The 25282-nt window shown below is 61.3% G+C and overlaps 1 protein-coding gene and 1 long non-coding RNA gene across 2 annotated transcripts in view; one reads left to right on the plus strand and one right to left on the minus strand.

Annotated features, from left to right (window-relative positions):
* HMCN2 (hemicentin 2) overlaps window positions 1–25282 on the plus strand; it is a 145996-nt gene that overhangs the window by 59995 nt on the left and 60719 nt on the right. Inside the window, 16 exon segments of the mRNA XM_045470463.1 lie at window positions 199–364; window positions 9679–9806; window positions 11475–11729; window positions 12589–12675; window positions 15362–15556; window positions 16518–16648; window positions 16886–17033; window positions 17382–17511; window positions 18867–19021; window positions 19825–20103; window positions 21060–21341; window positions 22022–22130; window positions 22312–22481; window positions 23645–23799; window positions 24164–24260; window positions 24743–24838. Coding sequence (XP_045326419.1) covers window positions 199–364; window positions 9679–9806; window positions 11475–11729; window positions 12589–12675; window positions 15362–15556; window positions 16518–16648; window positions 16886–17033; window positions 17382–17511; window positions 18867–19021; window positions 19825–20103; window positions 21060–21341; window positions 22022–22130; window positions 22312–22481; window positions 23645–23799; window positions 24164–24260; window positions 24743–24838 — 2583 coding nt within the window.
* LOC123593873 lies at window positions 3314–4314 on the minus strand. The gene is made up of 2 exons (XR_006710569.1): window positions 3869–4314; window positions 3314–3428 (listed from the first exon to the last, which is right to left on the minus strand). It is a non-coding gene; the product is annotated as an uncharacterized LOC123593873 (long non-coding RNA).

The raw sequence follows: 25282 nt of genomic DNA on the forward strand, positions 1-25282 counted from the left end.
TGGTGGAGAGGTGGAGGCCGGGACTGGGGGGGCCATGGGGTCTGGGGCCACCCCCACACCCCACTCTCTCCTTAGAGCCGAGCCCACCCACTTTCTGCACCCCCCAGGGGTTTCCTGGGGCGGCCGTCCTGGTCCCCTTTGGCCTCTGTGCCGTGGCTTCCTGTCCGTCTCACAGTCCCCGTGTGCTTCCGCCCACAGCTAAGCCCAGGATCCGTGGGAATGGGTCACGTGATGCAGATGAGCCTCTGAGAGTCACGGCCAAGGCTGGCGATGAGGTGACCCTGGACTGCGAGGCCCAGGGCTCCCCACCCCCCCTCGTCACCTGGACCAAGGACCTCCACCCTGTGCCCTCCGTCACCCACAGGTAACCCGATCCGATGCCCTTGGTCCTGGAGATGGGCGGAGCTTGGGGTTTGAGGAAACTGGCCTCGAGGTGGCCAGCGACCCGGCCAGTGTCTGGGGCCCTGTGGACTCTCCCAGGGCCGGACGCGGATTCGACTTCACACGTAGCACTTTTGTCCGCGGGCCCCCTGAAGCCTGTCAGGGGACTCCTGAGAGAGAGCACAGGTGCCCAGGGTGAGACCCTTCGGAAGTTCACGTGCCCGGAGCCTCGTGCACCGGCCGCTGGGTGCTAGTGCGGAATCTCCTTTCAAATCTGCGCGGCAGCCCTTGTTGTCCGAGCCGACTGAGGCTCAGCGAGGGGGGTGGTGTGGACTGCTTGTGGTCACCCAGCTAGGAAAGAGCCACCCCCCAGTTGGACGGCGCCCCAACGTTGTCACGTGCAACGTCCCCGTCTGCTCCTCAGACCAGATGTCTGGTGGCCGGGCTCTCTGACTCAGCTTCTCTCCCACCATCAGGGATGCCGGGATTGGGCACAGAGGGAGGCCGTACCCCCCCCACCCCCACCCCACGCAGGGCTGTGGGAGACGGTGGTTCCAGACAAGAAGGGTCTCGAGACTCCCGGGGCTCTTGACTTTTGAGCCCAGTGCGGGGGAGGCTCCGGCCAGTGACATCAGTCCTGGCAAGGTCTTTGAGAAGTTCCAGACCCAGAAGGTCTCACCACCCCCCCCCCACCCCCCTAACACCCACACGTGTGTCTGTGCATCTCAGAACATCTGTTGGGTGAGCCCTTCCAAACCATGGAGCCCGCACCCCTGAAGGCGGCCGGGGTCCCGGGCCTGGGCAGGGTCTGCAGTGCCCCCACCCCCACGCCCTGTCGGTGTCCCCGCAGCTGCGTGTGTCCTGGAAACCGGGGGTGGGAGGCCAGGGGAGCCTACAGCTCTCCCCACAAAGCCTGGTGTTAACTCCTCCTGCGTGGAGGCGATGGCCGGCCGGGTGCTCGTTTCTTTATGGCTCGTTACGGAGCCGAGGAAACACACAGCGCTCACTTGTTTGCCCCTCCTTGTCGTGATGTGTTAATAGATCAACCGGGAGCCATAAACTGTGGGAGCTGCTTGTGCAATCCGGAGTCCTGTTCTGTTCCCCTCAGCTTCTTGCTGGCGTTCTCCAGAGATTTACGAGATTCTGGGAGTTTATCTCAGTTAGGAGTTTATCTAAGGTTGGGGGGGGGTTGGGGGGGGCGGGGCCGGGCGAGGAGCTTAGACCCCGGAGTTCGTCCCACCTGGCGGGGATCATCCCACCTGGCTGGGGATCCCAGCTGCTGTCGTGTTGGTCGTGTGGCCTCAGGTGGCTGCCGAGGGATGCGCAGTGTTTAGCGGACGATTTGGTGCCAGAAAATCGCTCCCTCTGATACCATTTTATTGCCGCTGCCATTTACACACTAAGGCATCATTTCTAGCTTCTTTTAAAAAAAATTTATTTACTTATTTATTTTGAGAGAAAGAGAGCACGGGCAGGGGAGGGGAAGAGAGAAAGAAAGGGTGAATCCCCAGCAGGCCCCACGTGCAGCGAGGAGCCGGACGCGGGGCTTGATCCCGCGAACGGGGAGACCATGACCTGAGCCAAAATCGCGATGCAGATGCTTAACCGGCTGAGCCACCCGGGCGCCCCGCGTTCTCACCTACTGTTTAAAATATATAAGCTTTATCGAGATACGATTCACACGCAGGACAGTTCGGGTTTGGGGATATTCGGGAGGGTGCAGCCATACCACAGCCACGTTTAGGACATTGCCATCACCCCGCCCCTAAACCCCACACTCGTTGGCAGCTGCCTCCATTCCTGTCCCTTCCCCCCTCCGGCCCATGTCAACCCCTCATCTGCTTTGTGTTTTGGGACTTAACCTATTCTGGACGTTTCGTAGAAGTGGGATCGTGTGATATGTGGCTTTGGGGGTCTGGTTCCTTGCACTCGACACGTTTTTGAGGCCCATCCATGTTGCAGCACGGAGCGGGGCTTCGTTCTCTTTTGCGGCTGAATGATGCTCCTTTGTGTGGAAAGACCGCCTTCTGTCTGTCCATCCGCCTGTTGATGGACGTTTCTGTTGTTGCCCTTGCCGGCCAGGGGGAGTGACCTCGGCAAGGTTGATTGCATTGGAGCTTCGTCCGCAGGCTCTTTGGGTCGCCCTGGCTCTTTGGGCCTCCCTGCGGCTCCCACAACCTCCCCCCTGCAGAACTGAGCTTTGCTCGCAGACGCACAGCTGCCCTTAGTCATACGACCATCCGGCCAGAAAATGGAGATTGAAAAACCCCCTGGAAACAGGCACCGAGCGAGCCGAGTGTGGCAGTGCTGGGCGGGGAGGGAGCTGCTGTCTGTTCGCTCCTTCTCCCCCCCCCTCCCCCCTTCCTTCTCCCAGGGAGTCCCAAGGCTCAGCTGCCATCCGGGTGGCCATTCTGGAGGCTTGTGGACTAACTGTTTCAGTGAGTCACAGGTGTTCATCCTGAGCCACCTCTGCCCTCTCTGGGTCGGCTGAGCCTTGCGAACTGCCTGCAGCGGCCCCTTCCTCTGTCCTCAAGGATGAAAAGCCAGCATTTGCTCTGTGGTTGCCCTGGGCCCGTCTTTCCTGACCCTGGGTGACGCGGGCCAGGGGCTCTCGGCCTTGGCCGTGGTTAGGGTCGCCAGCAGAGCTCCAGTGCTGGTGTTTCCTCAAAGTTCCCTGGTAGCTCCGTGGGGGGGGGGGGGGGTCCTCACGATGTGGGTGAGTCTCAGAGGCCCCCTCCATTACTCTGTGGTCAGGGTGGCCCCCCTGGAGGTGGCTGCATGGAGCGTCACCATACCCAGTGCACTGAGGAGGAGACACAGAACGTGGGGTGTGGAAAACTGGGATCGTGACCTTCTGACTCCCAGGGCTGGGTCCTGACGCGCGCACACACACACACACACACACACACAGGGACACACACACAGACAAGTCTACAAACGTAGACGCATTTACATCAGGCTTCTGGGCCAGCGTTAGGCAGGCCGCTGCTCTCTCTGCGGGGTCTAGAGAATATTCCGGGCTCCTCTGTCCTCTGAGTCGGTACGTCCTAACAGAAGGAAAACGGTACGAGCTCCAGTGGCACTAAACTCTAAATCACTCACCTGTGTCCACAACCCCGTCCAAGTTGTTCACGTAGGTGCTTTTCTAGAATTAAACTCAGTGCACCTTCCGTTATGCCTTTATCATTGACGTTCCCCCCCCGCCCCGCCCATTTACCCATTGTCTTGATTCATCCTGGCCCTTATCGCTTGCTTTTCGTTTAAAGGGCAAAAGAACATTCCAGGGCGCTCAGCTCTCATGGTTGCTAAGCTGTTCCTCTGTTTGGGGCCATAGGCTCCGTTGCCAGCTTTCAGCGGTAATAAATGGGCTGTTGGGACATCATCCCACCAATGCTTCTCTTTATCTTCTGGGTCATTTCCTTGGGGTATAGTCCCCAAAGCAAACAACCGAGTCCTGGGGTGGGAACGGTCATCGGGTGCTTCTCACCCCGTGAGGCCTGCTGTTTGTGAAGAGACCATCCGGCTCGTGATTCAGAACTGCAGTCGGCAGGATTCGCGAGCCATCTCGCGTGCCCAGCCCCGTGCCGCAGCAGCGGCAGAGAGAAAAGGCGCTCGGAGAGAGACGGGGCTCTGGCTGTGCGTGACATCACGCGGCAAGAGACCTGGGATCCCATCCCAGCCTTGTCCCCACCTCGTTGAGTGAACGTGAGCGAGACCCTTCCCCGCTCTGGGCCTCAGTCTTCCCGTCTGAGAAATGAAAGGGCTGGGCGGAGAGCTCACGGCAGACGATGGTGGCCAGACGGCTCCTAGTGGCTCTGGTCCCATGATTCAGCCCCAGGATGCTGGGGCGAGGCCGTGTTGCCGGGCAACAGTGTTTGTTTGTGGTTCTGATGTGTAGCTGGGACAGCTGTGAGTGCTCTTGGCTCGGGCTCCAGCTTTCCAGCTCCGGGGGCAGCGGGCCAGGGTCCCCCACCGGGCCGATCCAGACGCATCTGGGGGAGGAGGGGGGCAAGCCGGCGGGGAGGGGACAGTGAATGGATGGAGCATCCCCGGGATGCTGCGGGACGGTTGGCGCGCCCACCCCCCTCTCTGGGCCCACTTGGCCCCGAGTGGAGAAGCGGGCTGCCAGCGGGGTTCTGGTGCTCCTGGAGAAAAGCTGCCTCCTCACCGGAAGCCGGCGGCGTGGTGGCGACGCCCCGGTGCCCTCCTGTGGGGTCTTTACCTTGGTGGATCCTCACCGTTTGTGCCGCTCCCTGGCCTGGCAAGGGGTCTTATTAGCTTACGGCCAGCAGCTCTCATTCTGGAGAACAGTCAGGGGAAGTAAGTTTCAGAACCGAACATTCTAGAGCACCGTGGCGGCTGGCAGCACGGGTGCAGCGTCCAAAGTCAAGTCCACGTTCCGCCCGAAACGGGGGCAGCAGGATGGGCACCACGGGACCCGGCCAGAGGGGCTGAGTGTAGACAAGCCACCCGGACTCTGAGCAGCCTGGAGATGAGAGTCTTTTCTCTGCCCCTGTGGCAGCCGGCGCACCCTGAACCCCGTGGCTCTTTGTCAAATGAATGAATGAATGAATGAATGAGCGAGCAGCTGGCTGAGCTGGGCTCCATGCATCTCAGAGCAGAGCAAGGGTCAGGGAGGGCTTCCTGGAGGGGCTGGAGCGTGTGCTGCCTTGAAGGGTGTCTGGAAGGCGGGAGGGTGTGCCCTTGAGACCGGGTTGGGGGGACACAGTGTGAGCAGAGGTGGGAAAGGGCGCACACCTGTGTGTGTGTGTGTGTGTGTGTATGTGTGTGTGTGTGTGTACATCTGGGATTTGCCATCACATTTTTATCGAGCACCTACTGTGGGCCAGGGGCTGTGTTAAGGGCTGGGGACAGGGCAGGAACCCGGCCCCTCCTCTTCTAGAAGCATCAACCTTGACAGGTGATCACAGGTGTGATGGCTGCCGTAATGGCTCCAGGATCGGGTCACCGGAGGCAGGGCATCTCCCGGGGCGGGAGGGGAGGTTCCCTGAACCACAGAGAACGAGGGGGAGCTGGAGAGGTCAGCTGAGTGAGGCTGCAGCCAAGGTGCCTGCTGGGAATGAGGCTGATGGTGTAGCCCAGGTACCCGCTTGATTCGGAGCACTTTCTGTCGGGTGCCCTTTAGTCTCTCTGTGCAGGTAGGGGCCCCCTTGAGCTCTGAGAACCAGAGGGACCCGGCAGGGTAGGTGGGCCCCTCTCAGATCCGACCCCCCATCTCCGTGCCTGTGTGAACCTCGCAGCTGCAGCCATCTGTGAAGGCTCGAGCCCGATGCGTGTCATAAACAGGAAATTCCCGAGGCGCCTGGGTGGCTCAGTCGGTTGAGCGTCCGACTTCGGCTCAGGTCATGATCTCACGGTCCGTGAGTTCGAGCCCCGCGTCGGGCTCTGGGCTGACAGCCCAGTTTCGGGTTCTGTGTCTCCCTCTCTCTCTGACCCTCTCCTGCTCGTGCTCTGTCTCTCTGTCTCTCAAAAATAAATAAATGTTAAAAAAAAAAATTAAAAAAACAAAACAGGAAATTCCCTGGTTCTCATCTCAGTGCCTCGGGCAGCCGTCTGGCTGTTCCGGCCACGGCCACGCCGGAGGGGCCGCCACTGATCACGCCACGTGCACGCAGCAGCAGTGTTCGCCCCGCCTCCTCCCACCTCTCCCCGGCCCCTACCCCCAGGCTGCAGCCCCCAGACCTGCAGAGCGCCTGAGGAAGGGGAGGGAGAGCGGGGTCCCAAGCCAGTGTGGTGGAGAGGGCTGCGACAGGGAGGGGAAAGGACAGGCAGCCGTGGGAGTTCATGGGCTGCACCTACCAGACTTGGGGCATCGAGGCAGGAGGCCTTCCTGGAGGAGGTGATGTCTAAGTACTGAAGGTCGAGCAGGTATAACCGGGTGAACAGGAGGTGGAGGGGTGCCCCAGGTAGGAAGAGCAGCACGGGCAAAGGGATGAAAGTGAGACGAAGCTGGTCCTTCGAGGAGGAACGGTGGTCCGTCAGAGGTTGGGGCGGGGGTCTGGTCCGTGTAAGGTCCACACAGGCCAGGAGGCTATGCTTGGATTTTGCAGGGCAACCGCAGAGGGCTTGAGGGAAAGCAGTGATAGGGCCATCCTGTCAGTGACAGCAGACACAGGCTCCGCGGGGCAGGTAATGGGGTCCTTTGGCCTCTGCTAGGCCTCAGCTTGTCCATCTGTAAAATGGATTCTCCCTTCATTCCATTTTTCCTTTGTGGTAAACTAACAGCATTCCCTTTCTGAGAAATGACCTGGGGCTGGTCATAGGAAAGACAAGATGCCTACTTTCATCGGGGGGAATTTTCCCCTTCTGGAAATTTCTTTCATTGTTATGATTACTAATTATTTGAAGCTTATTCATTTTGAGACAGAGAATGGGTGCACGCAAGTGGGGGAGGAGCAGAGGGAGAGAAAGAGAGAGCATCCCAAGCAGGCTCCAAGCTGTCAGCGCAGAGCCCGACGCGGGGCTCGAACTCACGAACCCCGAGATCGTGCCCTGAGCCGAAATCGAGAGTCGGACGCTTCATTGACTGAGCCACCCAGGCAGCCCTTATTATTTTTCTCCCAGAAGCTCCCAGTTCCTATCCTTTAAAGGTCTTGTTGAGGGAGAGAGAGTGAGCGAGGCCTTCTATGGTCTCTGAAGTTTTCAAAACTAGAAGGCAGCTTCTGAATAAAAGAATCCGGAGCTGCCTTTTCAAATGGGAAGCAATTGGGGTTCAGAGACATTGACTGCCTGCCTCAGGTTGCACAGCACGTCTGTAGCAGAAGCAGATGTCGGATCCCGAACTCCGGTTCCCAGCCCGCACCTCTTGCCGCTGACCCACGCCGTCCCCATGTTCTCCGCTGAGGTCTGCAGTGAGGTCCTGGGAGGGAGGGAACCGTGTAGACAGAGTATATATATATGTTCCAGCCTCAAACTGATCTGGCCCTTGGTTGGTGGATGTCAAGATCATTTAATTAAAAAGTATATAAAAACCTGTGGATGAGAAAAGTCAGGGAAGCGATGCCACACGGGGGAGACGTGTACCCGTCGCTGGGACGAATCAGGATCTGCGTGGTGTTTTTCCTCCTCTTTGAGAGATCACGTGACCAGCTCAGGGCAGCCCCGCTGATCGGAGACTCGCAAGGGGAGCCCGGACACTAGCGGGCGTGCTAACAGCAGGGCTGTTTACTGAACACTTACTACGTCCCAGGCACGTGAGCTTGGCGTGCGCCGTGTCACTTCATGCTTGCCCCCTCCTGTGACTCCAGATGAGGACCCCGAGTCCCCTGGAAGCGGAGTCCTTGGCCCACGGTGGCAGACGGTAGTTCACGCGGGGCCACTCAAAGCCCTGCTCCCGTCTGCTCTTTCGTGATGCTTCTCAGGGTGGGGACACTTCCTCGTGTCCCTGGGCAGTGTGCCCAAGGGCTGGTCCCCTGACCTATGTCAGAGCCACCTAGGACCTTGGTAAAACCCCAGTTCCTGCCCCCCGCCATCAGAGCCCCAGGTGGGGCTGGGAATCTGCGTGTTTCACACGAAGCCTGGAGATTCTGATGAGAAGCCCTGCCCTGCAAGGTGTGAGTGAGGCGTCTGTGCCCATGACGGCTGATGGTGTGTGAGCCCTGGCCCAGGACTCCTGGTCCTGTTCAGGCAGGACCCATAGAGCAGTGTGCAGAAAGGTCTGGCGGTGGAAGGAAAGAAGGAAGGGAGGAAGGAGGGAGGGAAGGAGGGAGGGAGGAAGGAAGGAAGGAGAGAAAGGGAGGGAGGGAGGAGAGGAGAGAAGAGGGGAGAGGAGAGGAGAGGAGAGGACAGAAAAAGAAAGAATATCTAAATATTTAAATGTCCTCCGCAGGGGAACAGATTCATGAATTGTGGTACGGTCACACGAGGGAATATTGTGCAGTGGTGAAAAATGAATGAATTAGATCTACGCACATACACGTGAAGCCATCTATATGAATGTTTTTATTTTATTTATTTTACTTATTTTGTAAAAGTGTATTTGTTTTTGAGAGAGAAACAGAACGAGGTGGAGAGGGGCTGAGAGAGAGGGGGAGAGAGACTCCCAAGCAGGCTCCACCCTGTCAGCACGGAGCCCGATGAGGGGCTCAAAGTCAGGAACTGTGAGATCATGACCGGAGCTGAGACCGAGAGTCGGACACTAGCTGACTGAGCCCCCCAGGCGCCCCCGTATGATATTGTCTCCAGTTTCCAGAACGAGACAAGGGAGGCACAGAGAGGTTAAATGACCAGGCCAACCTCACACAGCAAGCATGTGGCCCAACAGGGTTGGATCCCAGTGGTCCAGCCCGGTGCCGGGGCTCTGAGGCCATCACCCGGTGTCACTAACTGTCCTCAGAGAGCTTGGCACCAAGTGCCTGCTGGATGCTTCGGAGGAGAGGGTACTGGGCAGGGGGATTATTACCCCATCTTACAGATGGGAAGACAGAGGCCCAGCAGGGCAAAAGTAGTAGCCCGAGGTCGCACAGGCAGCCCACTGCCAGCAGTGAGGACCCGTCTGAGAGGCACATGCCCAGCACTTTGCTTGCAGCTGCCTGGGAGATGGGGACCGTTGTCCCCTCCATTTTGCAGAGGAGGACACCGACACTCAGCAGAAAGGGGAGTGGGGACCCCAGCACTGTTGGACTCTAGAGCCCAGCTGTTATACTAGGAGCACAGGCTGGCGGCTGGCCTTTGGGGTCCCCCACCCCCGTGCTGGCCGCTTGCAGTTGGGGCCAGCCGGGGCCAGTGGCCGCAGCTGCCCTCCCCGATTTATGGGGACAGGGGCTTCACGGAGCCAGCACATATGCGCCGGTGACATCATGTCTGCTGGGGCCCCTTGGGGTCCGGCCCAGCTGCAGGAGCCTGGCTGGGGGTCCCAGATCCCTCTGGGAGGGGGGCCAGGTGGCTTTAGCAAGGTGGGCCAGATTGGGGACGGCAATGACGAGGGGCCTGCACAGCTTCCTCCCGAGGGCCCGGCGCAGGGCTAGACGACAGAACACCCAAAAGCACTAGATTCGGAGTCTGGCCGGCCCTGGCACTTAGCCTCAGAGGGCCTCTGGGCTGGCAGCTTCTCCTCGGAAGCCGTGGGGAGGGTGTATGACTGGCCTCGTCCCCCGCCTCGGGGCAGGGCGTGCAAAAGAGAGGGAGTTAATCGGTGATCGTGCGCCTGGCCCCGGGCTCAGCCCACATGGAATCTGGCCATGTGCTGGGGGAGGCGGGTGCTCCAGTGGAGTCTTGAGGTCTTTCCGGCGGGGCTGGGATTGGTTGGGGTCTCACCAGTGCCCCTCACTCCTGCAGGCATCGCCTCCTGCCGTCAGGCTCCCTGCGTGTGGCCCAGGCCCAGGTCGGTGACAGTGGCCTCTATAGATGCACAGCCAGCAACCCTGCTGGGTCCGCTTCTCAGCACTACACGCTCCGGGTGCAAGGTAGGGCCCGGGCTGGCGGCCGGGGTCTCGCCCACGGCCCCTCCCTTCCGTCCATCTTTCTTAGGCCTTCTCAGTGTCCTTTCCTGTTTGCAGGCCAGGCCTTGTCGCCTCTTCGTGGGGCTCTCCAGTGCTTCCTCCCCTCCCCTCGGGGTCCTCCAGCCCTGCATCTCCTCAGTCCCTTTCTCCCTTCCCCTGTACCCTCGGATGGGGCCCCCTGAGAACAGAGGGCAGGGCCCAGGGTGGGGCCTAGGGTGGTAAGGGTCAGAGGGGAACCCATGAAGGGGTTCTGGTTCCCGACTTGGCTGGGGCCCCAGGGGTGGACGTTCCCCTGGATGTCTCGGTCCCGTCCACAGAGGCCAGCCGTGCTGTCGCTCCTCTAGAGAGGCAGGGAGCTTGTTAGCTTCAAAAGCCCCAGAGGATTACCAACGCTAGGGGCCAACCGACTGTGGCCCGCGGGCCATGTCTGACCCATTTCCTGTTTTCGCATGGCCCACCGGTGAAAAATTAAACGATTGGGAAAAAAACCCAAACATTTTTTGTGGTGCGTGAAAATTACAGGAGATTCCGATTTCAGTGTCCGCAAAACCAGCGTTCTTAGAACCTGAGACTCGTGTCGGTGTGGTCTCTGGCTTCTCTCAAGCCACAGGGGCGAGTTGAGTAGTTGAGAGAGAGGCCATCTGGCCCGCAAAGCCTGAAATATTTACTCTCTTGCCCTTTATGGAAAAAGAGACCCCGATCTAAGCCAGCACCCCATCTTACAGGTGGATAGGCTGAGGCTCAGAGAGGGAAGGGGGGAAAGGTTTGCTGTGGGTTTGCGTGAGCGTATGAGAGACACGGCAGTGGCAGGGCGCGGGGGGAGGGAGGGGGCTGGGTGGTGAGCAAGGCCCCAGAGTTAGGAGGACCGGATGTGAGTCCTGACTCTGCTACCACTGACGGGCTGTGTGACCTTGGCCAGCCGCCTGGCCTCTCTGAGCCTTGGTTTCCTCCTCCGTAAACCGGGGGCCACAGTCACGCCCATCCCGTAGCTGTCAGAAGGAGAAGCGTCACAGTGGAACCTGCCGTTGTTTTCAGCAGGTGTGAGGGGCGGGCAAGGCACGGGCACCCTCGTGCTCCTGGACACCGAGGTCCTGGGGTGGCCCAGGGAAGCGGCCTGGATTCCCCCTCAGACGGACTCAGGGCTGGGGCTGGCTCCGGTTCCTCTCAGCTGAGGGATTGGGTGACTCTGGTCGATCACCTGACCCTTCTGAGCCTCAGCTTCTTCATCTGCGAAATGGGCTTGGTGTCACCAGCCCGGAGGAAGGACCGGAGTGGGACAGAGGAGATGTAACCGTGGAAGGAATGATGGCCCCCATCTCCCCCCAGCCCAGGGAAGGGAGGGAGCAGGAGTAGGGGGATGGCGGGGAGAGCGGGTGAGGAGAAGGAAGCGATTCTGCCATGAGAGCACGAGCGTTCAGGCGAAAGGCCGGATTCGATTCACTTTGCGGGGGACCGCCTGGGGCGTCCTGCTGCCCTTTCCTGACAAAAGGAGGAATGGTCAGCCTTAGGCTGCGCCCTACAGTGATCCCTGCTGCTTGGTGATCCCCGGAAGTAAGGGCAGGTGGGTCTGGGCTCTGTGCCCCCCCCACCTGGGGCCCCAGTGACTGGATCCCCCTCCCCGGGGCTCTTCAGCGCTCCCTAAGGTGCAGCCGGGCCCGCGGGTCCTGAAGGTGCTGGCAGGAGAGATTCTAGACCTGAACTGCGTGGCCGAGGGCAGCCCGGAGCCCCGGCTGAACTGGTCCAAGGACGGGGTGGCCCTGCGGGGCGGGAGCCCCGAGGGTTCCGTCCACTTCTCGGCCATCCAGGCCTCTGACGCGGGGCTGTACCGCTGCGAGGCTTCCAACAGCGCCGGCGTGGATGCCTGGGAGCTGGAGCTCAGGGTGCTGGGTGAGTCTCCCCTGAACCCCCCAACTCACCACTCCGCACCCCCCCCCCACCCCCAACAGTAGCCTGGGCTTCTGAGAGTCTTTTTTATTTTTAATGTTTATTTATTTTTAAAGAGAGAGAGAGAGAGAGAGGATGAGTGGGGGAGGGGCAGAGAGAGAGGGAGACAGAATCTGAAGCAGGTTCTGGGCTCCAGGCTGGCAGTGCAGAGCCCGATGCGGGACTCGAACTCACGGATGGACTGGGACTCGAACTCACGGACGGAGCTTCGCTGACTGAGCCACCCAGGCGCCCCTGGGCCTCTGAGATTCTTAGCCCCTTCCTTCCTCCCGGCCGCTAACCCCTGAGGCGGTGGGACCGTCCAGTGTGAGGGAGCCTTAGGTCAGCCTTGTGGGCACCCTCTCTGCTCCGGGGTGGCCAGAAGGTGCCACGGAGTCATGATCAAAGAGCAGGTGCCTGGGCCGAGACTCAGCTCCTTCCGCTTTCTGGCTGGACGACTGTAGGCCATTTACGCTCTCTGACCCTCAGTTTTGTCCCTTGTAAAATGGGTCCGATAATAGCAAGGAGTCTGAGAGAATGTGTGAGAAGCATCCTGGTGCACGGGGAGGTCTGGTCTGGATCAGTGGTGCCGCATTTTTCACTATTACGAACGAAAGACAAACCCGGAAAGCCGCTGCTGGAGGGGAGCGCGGGGCAGGACCCTGCCAAGCTTCACCTCCCAAGCCCGTGGGGTCGCTCGTGGCCCTGGCAGCCTCTCTGCGGGCCAGCCTGTGGGAGGTGGGGCTCGTGCCTGGCCGGGTTCTGGATGGGACGCCCTCTCCACCGGCCTGGGTGTAAGCGTGGCCACACTGCCTCTCCCCAGAGCCGCCGCACTGGGAGGCCGATGAGACCAGCGGCCTGCTGGAGAGAGTGGCGGGAGAGAACGCCAGCCTGCCGTGCCCTGCGAGAGGTGAGGCCGGGCCCCGGGGTGGGTTGGACTGGGAAACACTGTGGGCAATGCTCATGGGTTAGGGAGCGTTAGGGGGGTCCTCACTCCCAGCCAGGCCACGCCAGACATTTCATCCTGTCGACGACCCTGTAGGATGGGAATTAGCTTTAGCTCTCTTCTGTTAGGGGCAGTCTAGGCCCAGAGGGACTAAGCAACTTGTTAGAGGTCACACAGCCGGGAGGTGACCCACAAAGCGTGGTGTGGGTTGACCCCAGCCCCCTCTGCCTGGGAAATGCGGCAGCTGGGCTGAGGACGGCCCGAGGGTCCAAGGATTGGGGCTCAGTGCCCCGCCCCCACTCTTCAAGCCCGCCCCAGACTTTCTAGCAGAGATGGCCTCACGTGGCCCTAGGCAGACCACCCCTTGGGGTCAGCAGCATCCCGTGGGGCCAAGACAGATCCCTCTGTGATCCATTGCCCCGCGCTGACCCCTGCTTTGGCCCTTCCAGGCCAGGTACCTTCTTGGGGCAGTTTATACCTTCTTTCTGAGCCTCTGTTTCCTCATCTGTACAGTGGGGTCATTCCAGGCCCTCCACGCGGGGCTGCTGTGAGGGCTCCGGGGGACGGCGGGAGTGTTAGGTCCCAGCACCGTGCCCGGCACATACAGGGGCTCAGGGCGATGTGTCGAACGAAGAGCCTCCCTTTCTGTCGGACCCGGTGGACCTCACTGCCTGCCCCAGCTGCTGCTTTTGGCTTCGGGCTCCTCTGTGGCGAGAGGGCCTGCCGTGTCCCCTGTGCGTGGGCGCTCTCCAGAAGGGTGGGTGTCTGGGTCTCAGGAGCAGGTGGCAGCTTACAGAAAGGCTGGCAGGAGACTGGAACCAGGGAGTTTGCTGGAACAGGCCTGACGGAGGGCCAGGTGGGAGGCAGGTGCTGGGTGGGAGCCCTGGGCACCTCAGGGGCTCCTTTCTGAGAACTGCCCATCTGGAGGGGCTCACGCGCCGCCCTCAGCCAGAGCGCCACCTTGTGCCTGTCGCTGGGAACAGCAAGCAGCCGTCTGGTGGTCTGGGAGCGGGGAGAGGGATCCCTGGCCAGTCAGGGGTTTGTCCTCTGTACCAGACTTCAGCCGAATCAGCATAACCCAAGCCCCCGCTGATAACCAGGCCTCAGCCTGGCCTGCGCCTGCCCGCAGGCTGCCCTTGGCCTTCTCCCTTTCAAGCAGGTGTTTGCTGCTGGGCAGTGCTGGGCGCTGGCATTCACCAGCCACGTGGCCTTGGGGTCGGAGGGCTAAAGGAGAAGGTGCCCAGCCCGGCACCTGGAATGTGGGAGCCCTGGTGCCTGCGGAGGGTGGCCCCGCCCGCCGCCTCCTTGTGGGTGGGACAGAAAGGCCAGGAGCCTGGCCACTGACTCGCTCTCTTGGCCCCTGTGAAGTAGGTGTGGGGAGGGGAGGGGAGTGGTTTTCAGCAACAGCCTGAGTCCCCTGGAATCTTCCGGGGCTGAGCTATAGGGCAGTTCTGTGGCTAGAGCTCATCCAGGGGAGAGACGTTTTGCCTGAAGAAAAAAAAAGATCCAGGGTTCAAGCCTCAGGCACAGAGGACGCGACGTGACGCAGGAGCACAGAGCAGGGTGGCAGGCGGAGGCCCAGCACGTGGGGCAGAGGGGTCAGGGCAGGCAGAGCGGGCCCGGGTCCCCCACCTGGGATGCCCTGAGCGTGCCACGTCCTGACTGCCACCCACGTGTCCACCCAAATGGGGTGGCCCCCCCTCATGGCTGTGGGTAAAGGAGTGGGTGAGACGGGAGAGTTCACGTCCACCCCGGGCCCTGCGCTGCCCGGGAGGTGGCAGAGAGCGCGTGGGGTGTTGCATTTATCCACGCGTGTTAGCCCACGTTGCGGTCCCGATGGCTGACGTTGGCAGAGAGCGATGGAGGAGACAGAGGTGCCAGGTACCGTCCTGTGAGTTTGGGGAGTGCCCCCCCCAGGGAGGCCCCCCATCTGCATGTGGCTGGAGAAGGACGGAAGGTGGCCGAGGCCCCAGCGGGCAGAGAGCTGCTCTTGTCCCAAGGTCGTAGAGCAGGTCAGCCGGGCTGGGGCTCGGGTGACCCCACGACCACTGGGTGCCGCCGCCTCACGGGCCTGAGTGGTGCTCAGAAGCCCGGGTCAGCCCCACAACGCCCATCTGAGGACCTCGGTATGGCCAGTGGCCCCAGATGGGTGCCGAGCACAGCAGGCTCGGTCGTTCACTTAGCGCCTCCTATGGGCCGGCACTGGGCTTGCAACTGGGGGCACAGCAGGGAGTGAAAGCAAAGACCTTGGCCCGAAGGTAGACAAAAGAAACGTGAGTGAGTGCATCCTGTGCACGTTAGGAAGTTGGGGGTGACGGGCAAAGAGGAACGCGGGGCGGGTAACGGGGGCAGGAGTGCCATCCCACCCGAGGCGGCCCTTCTTTGAGGAGGGAACCAGAAAGAGGGTTCTGGCCCCTCTCCTGTGGCCTTCAGGGCACTGGGAGACCCGCGGACCCCCAGCACAGGTGGGAGGCAGCGGGTGTGTGGGCCCTGAGGGAGCTGCTCCTGCCAGCCTAGGGGGCGAGGAGGTTCCGGGAGCCCCCCACGGGAGGGCCAGCAACATTTGCCCAAGGGGGGGCAGCGTGGGTGCCCCAAGGTGGGGGGGCAGATTTCAGAGCGTTCATGCTGATGACTCCGTGCGCCCCGCCAGGGGTGCCCAAGCCGCAGGTCACGTGGCGGAAGGGCCCAACCTCGGAGCCCCTGCGTGGCCGGCCGGGCCTGGAGGTGCTGGATGAAGGCTCCCTGTTTCTGGCCTCAGTCTCGCCCACCGACAGCGGAGACTACGAGTGCCAGGCCACCAATGAGGCAGGCTCCACGTCCAGGAGAGCCAAGCTGGTGGTCTACGGTAAGCAGGGCCCCCAGAGTGGGGGCTGGCTTGTGCTCACTTACCCCAACGGCACCCCTTCCCCAGAGAGACCGCCATGGGGACAGTGTAAGGGGAAGGACCTAGAACTCCCTAAATGGCTTTTAAGGTGGTCTCGTAGGTGAATTCATTTTACGTTTATTTATTTTTGAGAGACAGAGTGAGACAAAGTGAGAGTGGGGGAGAGGCAGAGAGAGAGGGAGACACAGGATCGGAAGCAGGCTCCAGGCTCTGAGCCGTCAGCACAGAGCCCGACGCGGGGCTCGAACCCACGGACCGTGAGATCATGACCTGAGCCGAAGTCGGACGCTCAACCGATTGACCCACCCAGGCACCCCGGTGAATTCATTTTATAACAAGCACCAGTGGCAGGGGAGAGAGTCCCAGAGCAGGGAGAGCCTCCTATTGTGCCTGACCCTTTCCATGGTCTTGTGGGCAGAGGGAGGGGGCCCTTCCTCTTAACAGGAGTAGGGAAAGTTTTAACTGCTTCTGATGGGCCACCTCCCCCCTCCCCGTGACCAGCCATCCTGGCTCCCCGTATAACATCTTGCCTGGGAAATTTGTTATGTAGATATACCCAAGCCCCGTCTTCAGAGGTTGTGACTTGGGTCCCTCCCAGGTGACCATGACAAACAGGTTATAAGTAGACCCAGGTGGATCCGGGGGCTCCAGCATCTTGCAGAGCTGAATATCGGGGCGGCGTGGTGCCCGGGCACAGCTGGGGCGTGCGGGTCCCTGGGAAGGCTGCTCTGACATTCCCAGGTCCACACGGCTCCCGGTGGCCAGATCCAGGACAGGCCTGGGCCTCCTGGGACCTCAGGATCTGGGGAAGGGCAGGAATTGGGACTTCCTGTCCAGGCCAGGAAGAGTGGCCCACGTGGGGTCTGGGTAGCGGTGGCTGTCCGGAGAGGGGATGGTTTCTCTGCTTCTCTTTGCTCCCAAGTGCCCCCTAGCATCCGGGAGGACGGGCACAGGACCAATGTGTCAGGCATGGCAGGGCAGTCCCTGACTTTGGAGTGTGACGCGAATGGCTTTCCAGCCCCTGAGATCGTGTGGCTCAAGGACGGGCAGCCGGTGGGTGTCCTCTGGGGTGGCTGGGCTGTGGGTGGGATTTCGATAGGGACCTTCTGGATGGGTTCCCGCACGGGCCAGGTGTGGTGGGGAGATGTGACAGGTGTTTTGGGGAGTGCAGTGGGCAGTGGAGGAAGCCTAGGGGGCTGCATGGTGGAGAGGGCATGGCACTCTTTTGGGAGTAAGAAGCCCCAGGTTCCAGACCCCTCTCATCAGCTCCCTCTGGCCTCTTCCACCCAGATTCCTGAGGCGGGTGGTCACCGCCTCCTGGACAAGCCGCGGGCCCTCCACTTTCCCAGGATCCAGGAGGGCGATGCTGGCCTCTACTCCTGCCGGGCAGAGAACCAGGCCGGGACTGCCCAGAGGGACTTCGACCTCCTCGTGCTCAGTGAGTGAGGCCTGAGCCCCTGCCCTTTGGCGCCGGCTGGGGAAGAGGAGATTTTGCCTGCTGAGAGCCGGGGGCCCATGACGGACTCCATCCTGTCCTCGCAGAGCCGTCAGGGCAGATGTTAGATAGTCACATGATCAACCACGTAATTAGCGTTGGGTTACGTGCTACGGAACGGTAGCGTAAGCTGCGGAGAATGCACCAAGCAGGGTCCTGATCAGCCAGGGAGCTTCGAGTCGTGGACCGGAGGGGAGGGAAGGGCGCACCTGGGGACCCGCACAGACAAAGGCCCGCCCCAGGGCCTTCGCCTGTGCAGGGTTTGAGGACTTTCTGCCCCCTGCCCCCTAGTCCCTCCTTCCGTGACGGGAGCCGGGGCTGCCCAGGAGGAGGTGCTGGGCCTGGCCGGTGCAGGGGTGGAGCTGGAGTGCCGGACCTCGGGGGTCCCCACGCCCCAGGTGGAATGGACCAAGGACGGGCAGTGAGTGGTCTTCCTGGCAGGTGGGGGGTGGTTCCTCTGCCAGGGCCGGGCTCACAGGGGCAAGGAGCTTGGTGAGCACTGCAGGTGCCACCCTCCAGGGCCCAGGCAGGGGGCAGCATGGGACACCTCCCACCCCAGCCTGGAATTCCCCAGGGGGCCCTCCTCTCTCCCCCCAGCAGCATTTTTTTCATGACTCAGCCAGTCTTGCTTTTTGCTTTAAACTTCTTTTTTTTTTTTTAGGTAAAATTCACACAACATCAAATCAACCTTTCTGACGTGCATGCTTCTAGGGGCATTTAGTACACGCACCGTGATGTGCACCGCCACCTCTGTCTAGTTCCGGAACATTCCATCGCCCCAAAAGGAGACCCCATACCCCCCAGCCCCTGGCGACCACTCATCTGCTTGCTGTCTCTGTAGATTTACCTAGATTTCATGGAAATCCCATGCAGTCGTACGGCAGGGGGCCTTTTGTGTCTGACGTGTCTAACTGAGCGCTCAGTTCACAGGGTCCACCTGGGCCACAGCAGGTGTCAGTGCAGGCACACGTCCGGGCTGTTGGGGGTTTGGTTCCGGAACACCGCAATGAAGCAAGTATCGCGATAAAGCAAATCAGACGACTTGCTTGGTTTCCCAGTGCACAGAATAGTTAGGTTTACACTCTAGTCTGCTGAGTGTGCAATATACGTACACAGCATACGTGCTTTAATTCAAAGATAGTTTAAAAACACTCATCGCAGGGCGCCTGGGTGGCTCGGTGGGTTGAGCGTCCCACCGAGGCTCAGGTCATGATCTCACGGTTCGTGAGTTCGAGCCCCGCGTCGGGCTCTCTGCTGTCAGTGCGGAGCCCGCTTCGGATCCTCTGTCCCCCTCTCCCGACCTCTCCCCGGCTCGCGCGCTCTCTCAAAAATAAATAAACCTTAAAAAAAAAAAAAAAGCGTATTGCTGAGAAAATGCTAACCATCATCTGGGCTCTCAGCGAGTTGTAACCCCGTGCAACAAACGTACGTTGTACATCACGGCGTATCAAATATAACAAAAAAGTTTGAAATATTGTGAGAATGGCCACGATCGTGACGCGGAGACACGAAGTGACCAGACGCCATTGGAAAAATGGCACCGACTGGCCTGCTTGAGGCACGGTCGCCACAGACCTTCAGTTTGTCAGAAATGCAGTATCCGCCTGTGCGTGACTGCTTTCAAGGGCTGAATAACAGTCCATAGTAGGGATCGGCCACTGTTTGTACCCACCCACCTTTCGGCGACCGTGAACCTTTCAGATTCGCTTTTCACAAGTGGCAAGCCCGCCTCTCTGCGGCCGGGCCCTGCTTACTGGCGGCGTTTTCTCGACCCAGGCCCATCCCTCCGGGAGACCCTTATGTCCAGCTGCAGGAGGACGGCCAGGTTCTCAGGATCACCAGCAGTCACCTGGGGGACGAGGGGCAGTACCAGTGTGTGGCCTTCAGCCCCGCCGGCCAGCAGGCCAAGGACTTCCGGCTCAGGATGCACGGTGAGCCCGGCCCCCACCACGGGCTGCCCACTTCCCGGAGGGAGGTCCTAGGGGGGAGCAGCCCCGGTCCAGTAAAATCTGGGGCGAGGGCCCGGGAATCTGGCCCGGCGTTCCCAAATCCCATCGTCTCCATCCCCAGCTCTGCGAGCTTTACTCTTCCTAATCCTGCTTGGGGTTGATCATTTCTGCCCCTGTTTCTTTAAATCGACTCCGTTTATACGGAAAGACACTCATTTAAAAGGATATTTACTATGTCGAGTGTGGGTGGGAAGTCAGGGCCACTTGGCCTTTGCGGAGGAAGCCGTGAGAACAGATACAGCAGAAGAGCGCTGATATAGGGAGTGCTAGAAGGGTTAAGTGCCCAGTCTATCCAACCGCACCTTGCTGTCTGTTGTAATCAGGACGGAAGGGGTTTGGGAAGGGCGGAGCCGTCCGTTCTCAGATGCGGTGCTGTTTGGTGCTGTGCCCACGTGCTCCCAGGATCGCCGTGGGTGTCACTAGCAGTGAACCCCTGATTTAGGTCCGGCCCTCATTTTACAGACAGGGAGACTGAGACCCAGAGAGGGGAGTGACCTGTGCCGGGTCACGCAGTGAGTTAGAGGCAGAGTGCGTCCAGAGCCCGGATCTGTGGCCCCCGCTGCCAGCATGTCCCAAGAGGCCTCTCCCGTCTGTCCCCAGATGCCCACTCTCCCCGCCCCCCACCCCCCCACTCCACACCCTGCAGGAGCCAGTGACATGGGGTGGGTGGGGCGCCAGCCGCCTTGAGGAGGCTCCCTGTGACCAGCATTTCCTATTGTCCTCAGCCCCTCCTACCATCTGGGGCTCCAACGAGACGAGCGAGGTGGCTGTCATGGAGGGCCACCCAGTGCGGTTCCTGTGCGAGGCCCGAGGAGTGCCCGCTCCCAACATCACCTGGTTCAAGGACGGGGTCCCTCTCCCGCTCAGCGCTGAGGCCGTCTACACCAGGGGCGGCCGGCAGCTGCAGCTGGAGAGGGCCCGGGGCTTGGATGCTGGCACTTACACCTGCAAGGCCAGCAACCCTGTGGGGGTCGCGGAGAAGACCACCAGGCTGGAGGTTTATGGTGAGCGGTGGGCAGCTGGGGTGGGCAGTGGGGGAGGGGGTGGTCTGAGCCATGGCGGCCCTGTCTTCAAAAGTCGCCGAGGGAAGTGGCCAGAGGTACAGGGTGATGAGACTGAGGCCAGGGAGGAGGGCCATCTCAGCTTGAACAACTTCCCTCTCTTGGACAGGCGAGGATGCTGAGGCCAGGGGTGGAAGGGCCTGTCTGGGGGCCCAGGCAGAGCCCAAGGGAGAATCTAGGTGTCCCTCAGGGGGAAGTGCTTTTCCGTGCCCTTTAGTGAATAATTAACTGCTCTGCGATAATCATTCACTGTGAGCCGGGGCTCCTGGGGCTTTTCATAGCATCGGCTCATTTAATCAAGGTTCAGGGGCCTGGGCCCTTGTCGCCCTGGGTCCCACTCAGGTGTTCTCTGGGGATGAGAGACTGGCCGAGGGTCACTTGCTAGGAGGTGATGGGACCCTGTTCATGGTGAGGGGAGCGGGGGTGGGGGGGCTGTTCTGACCGTAAATCTTGTGCTCTTTACTCGGGTGTAGACCCAACTTGAGGGGCTGGGCTCTTAGGATGCATGGAGAGGGGAGGAAAATCTAAGTGTAGGTGGGCAGGGATAGAGTCTGAGCAGGTGAGGTTTGAGACCCAGAATGCAGGCCAGTGGCGTCATCCTGGCCCCTCGAGAGGATTCCGCTCCGGAGTTCCGGCCCCCAAAGATGTGGGGGGCCTGGGTGCTGGGCTGTGTGGGGTCCACGGGCATTCTCTGAGTCCCCGGCTGCCAGCTCCAGGACTCTCCTTTGGAGATCGGGGGACCTCCTGGAAATTGAACAGGGGGTTTCGGCTAGCGGAGGCGAGGGAGGAGGCTGTTCCCATGGGGTGGGGTCGGCGAGGGGCTTGAGCTGGCCTGCCGGGCAGGGGAACAGACTGGTGTCCCCCTCTGGTCCCTGAGCGGCCCTGTGCGTCTTCCCTAGTCCCGCCCACCATCGAGGGCACTGGAGGAGGACCTCGTGTGGTGAAGGCTGTGGCTGGGAGGCCCTTGGCGCTGGAGTGTGTGGCCAGGGGCCACCCGCCCCCCACCCTCTCCTGGCACCACGAGGGGCTGCCTGTGGCCGAGAGCAACGAGACGTGGCTGGAGGCAGGAGGCCGTGTGCTGAGCCTGGAGAGCCTGGGGGAGGCGTCCGGAGGCCTGTACAGTTGTGTGGCCACCAGCCCCGCCGGGGAGGCCGTTCTGCAGCAGTCCGTGGAAGTGCAGGGTGAGCCTCGGTCTGTCCCCCGCCTCGGGCCACCTGGGCTGCAGACCCCTCCTCCTGCACCCACTGTGCGTGGGTCCCCGCGGGCCGCCCGGAGGGTTGCGAGGTGGTGAAGTGCCCGGGAGGCGGAGGTCTGCGCCCATCTGGGCTGGAGGTCCTGCAGGGCCACAAGGGGGTGGGCTCGAGCTCAGAATCGTGGTTCCTGTTCCCGCTGGGGACCCCGAGCCGGTGACTTGGGACGGGACCCCACTCTGCCTTCCGGGTGCTCCCGGTCAACGGGACAGACGTTGATCAAGGACTCCCTGAGGCCCAAAGCTGGGCTGTGGGTTTGGTTCCAGGGTCGGCTGGGGTGGGGTGGGGCCGTTTCGCCTGCTCTCTTGCCTCCGAAGGACACTTCTCAGGCATCAACTCTGGGCTGGGCGTGGTGCCAGGGATGAAGCAGGGATCAAGGCAGACGAGACTCCTGAGCTGTCCGTCTGGTGGGGAGACAGACAGGCCAAGCCTGTGGGGAGGCCGGGGGGACCACTCACTCACTCTGTCTTGGGTGGTCCTGGAAGGCCTCCTGGAGGAGGAACCATTTCTGGGGGACCTGAAGGGTGAGGTGAGGTCTGGGTCTCGCTGTCGGGGTGCTGGGGACTTGGTTCGCTCCGCTCCAAACACCCGATGGTGGGTCCTGCCCACAGTGCCCCCGCAGCTCCTGGTGGCTGAAGGCTTGGGCCAGGTGACCGCCCTCTTGGGACAGCCCCTGGAACTTCCCTGCCAGGCCTCGGGCTCCCCAGCGCCCACTCTCCAGTGCGTATGGGGCGGTGGAGGCCAGCGCCGGGGTGGGGGCAGGCAGAGCGCATGCTGGGGGGTCTGTGGGGATGGGAGACCCTTCCCCTTCTCCAGAGTACGAAGCAGGCCGCCGAGCCAGGGAGGTCCCGGCCAGCCTGACTTGCCTGGCCTCAGGCTGACTTGTCCCCACCCTCCTTAGGTGGCTGCAGAACGGCCGCCCCGCCGAGGAGCTGGCTGGGGTGCAGGTGGCCTCACGGGGGGCCACGCTGCTCATCGACCATGTGGAGTTGGGCCACGCGGGCCTCTTTGCCTGCCAGGCCACCAACGAGGCGGGCACTGCCGGGGCTGAGGTGGAGTTGTCCGTGCACGGTGAGGGGGCGTGGGCAGCCTGAGACACCGGGGTGGGGGGGGGCTGGGGGGGGAGGGGGAGCAGGGGGGGCCACGGCCATCCGTGCCCTTGTAGGCCTGCCGGATGAGGGAAGGGCACAGGGCTGGTCTTTTCCTAGACGGCGTTTCTGGGCTGGGCTGTCCCGCCCCCCCAAAGAGACACAGTTGTGAGAGGCTGGCCTCGGCTGCTTCCACGCTTGTCACGTGTCCAGTCCACAGGCCCCCGCTCCCCCCCCCCCCCCAGCCCCGCCCTCTCTGCTCTTGCTCTCTCCACGCCGACCGCGCCGGGCTTCATTCCGTTCTTTTTTTTTTTTTTTTTTTTTTTAATTTTTTTTTTTTCTCAACGTTTTTATTTATTTTTGGGACAGAGAGAGACAGAGCATGAACGGGGGAGGGGCAGAGAGAGAGGGAGACACAGAATCGGAAACAGGCTCCAGGCTCGGAGCCATCAGCCCAGAGCCCGACGCGGGGCTCGAACTCACGGACCGCGAGATCGTGACCTGGCTGAAGTCAGACGCTTAACCGACTGCGCCACCCAGGCGCCCCTTCATTCCGTTCTTTAAATACATCCGCTTTCTCACCTCCACACCTGCCCATTCGGTTTCCCCTGCCTGGAATATTCTCCCTCTTCCTCTTCGCCTGCCCAGCTGCTCCCTATCTCTCAGGCCCGTCCTAAAGCACCCCTTCCTCCGGGAAGCCCTCCTTGATTCCGCCGCGGTTCTAATCTGCACTGCCTAGCCCGTCATGGCCATAGCCTACCACCCACTATCTTAAAATGGCTTGTTTGGCTGTCGAGCTCCACGGCCCAGCTCTGGGAGCTCTGGCAGGGCAGCGCAGTTAGCCGCCGTTCTCTGCTATACCCCCGGGCGTTGTACCGAATAGATGCTCAACGCACGTATGGGTGGGTGGATGAAGGGTGGATGCATAGATGGGAGAATTTTAAAGGGAAAGACCTGCTTTACTGGCTCCTGATCTGGTGCTCTCCCCCTAAGCCAAGCATCCCTCGGGTTGAGTGGGTAGAGGCCGGAGGCCAGCCTCGTAAGGACACTCCCTATTCTCCAGGCATTGGCGGGGGGGGTGGCTGGATACTCACTGCGCCCCTCCTGACCCTGACCTGGACCCTCCCTGCCTCTCCCCCTGCCCAGAGCTCCCATTGGTGGCCATCGTCGGGGGCGACAATATCACAGCCTCTTTCCTGCAGCCTGTGACCCTCCAGTGTGTGGGGACTGGGGTGCCCACCCCAAGTCTCCGCTGGTGGAAGGATGGGGTGGCCCTGGCAGCCTTGGGGGGGAAGCTGCAGGTATGTTTAGGGGCCCCAGGGCTGGTGGGGCAGCTGGGCGCGGGTGGAGGGGCACTTTTTAGGGATCCTGGTGACCCTGTACGGGCCCCTGGCAGCCTGGGGACAGGATGAGTACTGGGTGGTGGGCCTGAAGAGGGGAGGGAAGTCGGAGGGACATAGTCGGGGCAAGGGGAGCATCCCTGGAATCTGAATGCATAGCTTAGGACTCCACCCCCGGAGCCAAACTGTCCCCTGGACTCCCTTCTCCTGCCCCTGGGGTCTGCAGCGACCCACTGCTCACTGTGTCCCAGCATCCCTCTGACCACCCTAACAGGGCCCCGTGTTCCCCGTGGCACACACGCGGCCATCCCTCCTCCCCCTCCAGATCGAGAAGGTGGACCTGAGGGATGAAGGCGTCTACACTTGTGCCGCCACTAACCTGGCTGGGGAGAGCAAAAAGGACGTGGTTCTCAAGGTTTTGGGTGAGGACGAGGGCGTCAGACGGTGGGGGCGCGAGGGCCCTCGGGGCCGCCCTGGGCGGGCAGGGAGCAGGGGATTTTAAAAACATAGCACGTCCTCATCTGCGTGCGTATTTACTTTCGCTTGCTCCATTCACCCTTGGGATCGTTTACGTCCTCGCGTGCGTGCGCAAATCCCAGCTCTTGTCACTTTTCCCGGCTGCCTGACTTTCCACGTCTCTACTGTGCCGGCTCGCGGCTGTTCCCACAGAGCTGGGCGCTGGGGTCTTTCCGGTTGCGGAAAGGTGGCAGCCTGGTGCCTTTGTCCTCATGCCGGTTCAGGAGTGGGGTTCCTCGGGCAGAGGACGGGAGCCGTTGGGGGCTTTTATGGCCCAGGACCCTTTGGGGAGGCTGGGGACGGCTATCGGGCATGACCGAGAGGAGATGGGCCGAGAGGAGCCCAGAGCCCACATCCACCAAGACGGGGCTCTGCTCGTCTCCCCTAGTGCCCCCCAACATCGAGCCCGGCCCGCTGAACAAGGCAGTGCTGGAAAATGCCTCGGTAACCTTGGAGTGCCTGGCTTCGGGTGTGCCCCCTCCTGGTAAGACCCCTCCCCTTGGCTGAAAGCCATCCCAGCCAGGCCCCAACTCCCCATCTAATGAGGCCGGCCAGCGCCCCAGGCACCGCCTGGGCTGTGGACAAAACAGGGAGGGATCCGTAGGACCTTCCCCTATTTCTCGAATGTTCCTCTCTTCTCAGTGTGTCGGTCACTGCCGGGGCCCAGGGCCTTTGCACTGGTGTCTGAAGCAAGCGGGGCTTCTGTTCAGAACTCACGATTTCGCAGGGCCGCCCTGGGGCCGGGGGCAAGGACCGGGACCTCAGAGTCGCCGTCTGTCTGGGGCTCTTGTCTAGAGCTTGGGGCTACGGGGCGTGAGTGTTTGGCGGACGGGATGAGCTCTGGCAGGATGTAAGGAGGCCAAGGCTACAATTGGTCCATGCTTGTGGGGCTGAGGATTCAGAGCGCACCATGATTCCCTCTGCCTCG

The sequence above is a fragment of the Leopardus geoffroyi genome, chromosome D4 (genome assembly GCF_018350155.1).
Source record: "Leopardus geoffroyi isolate Oge1 chromosome D4, O.geoffroyi_Oge1_pat1.0, whole genome shotgun sequence".
NCBI classification, from domain to species: Eukaryota; Metazoa; Chordata; class Mammalia; order Carnivora; family Felidae; genus Leopardus; species Leopardus geoffroyi.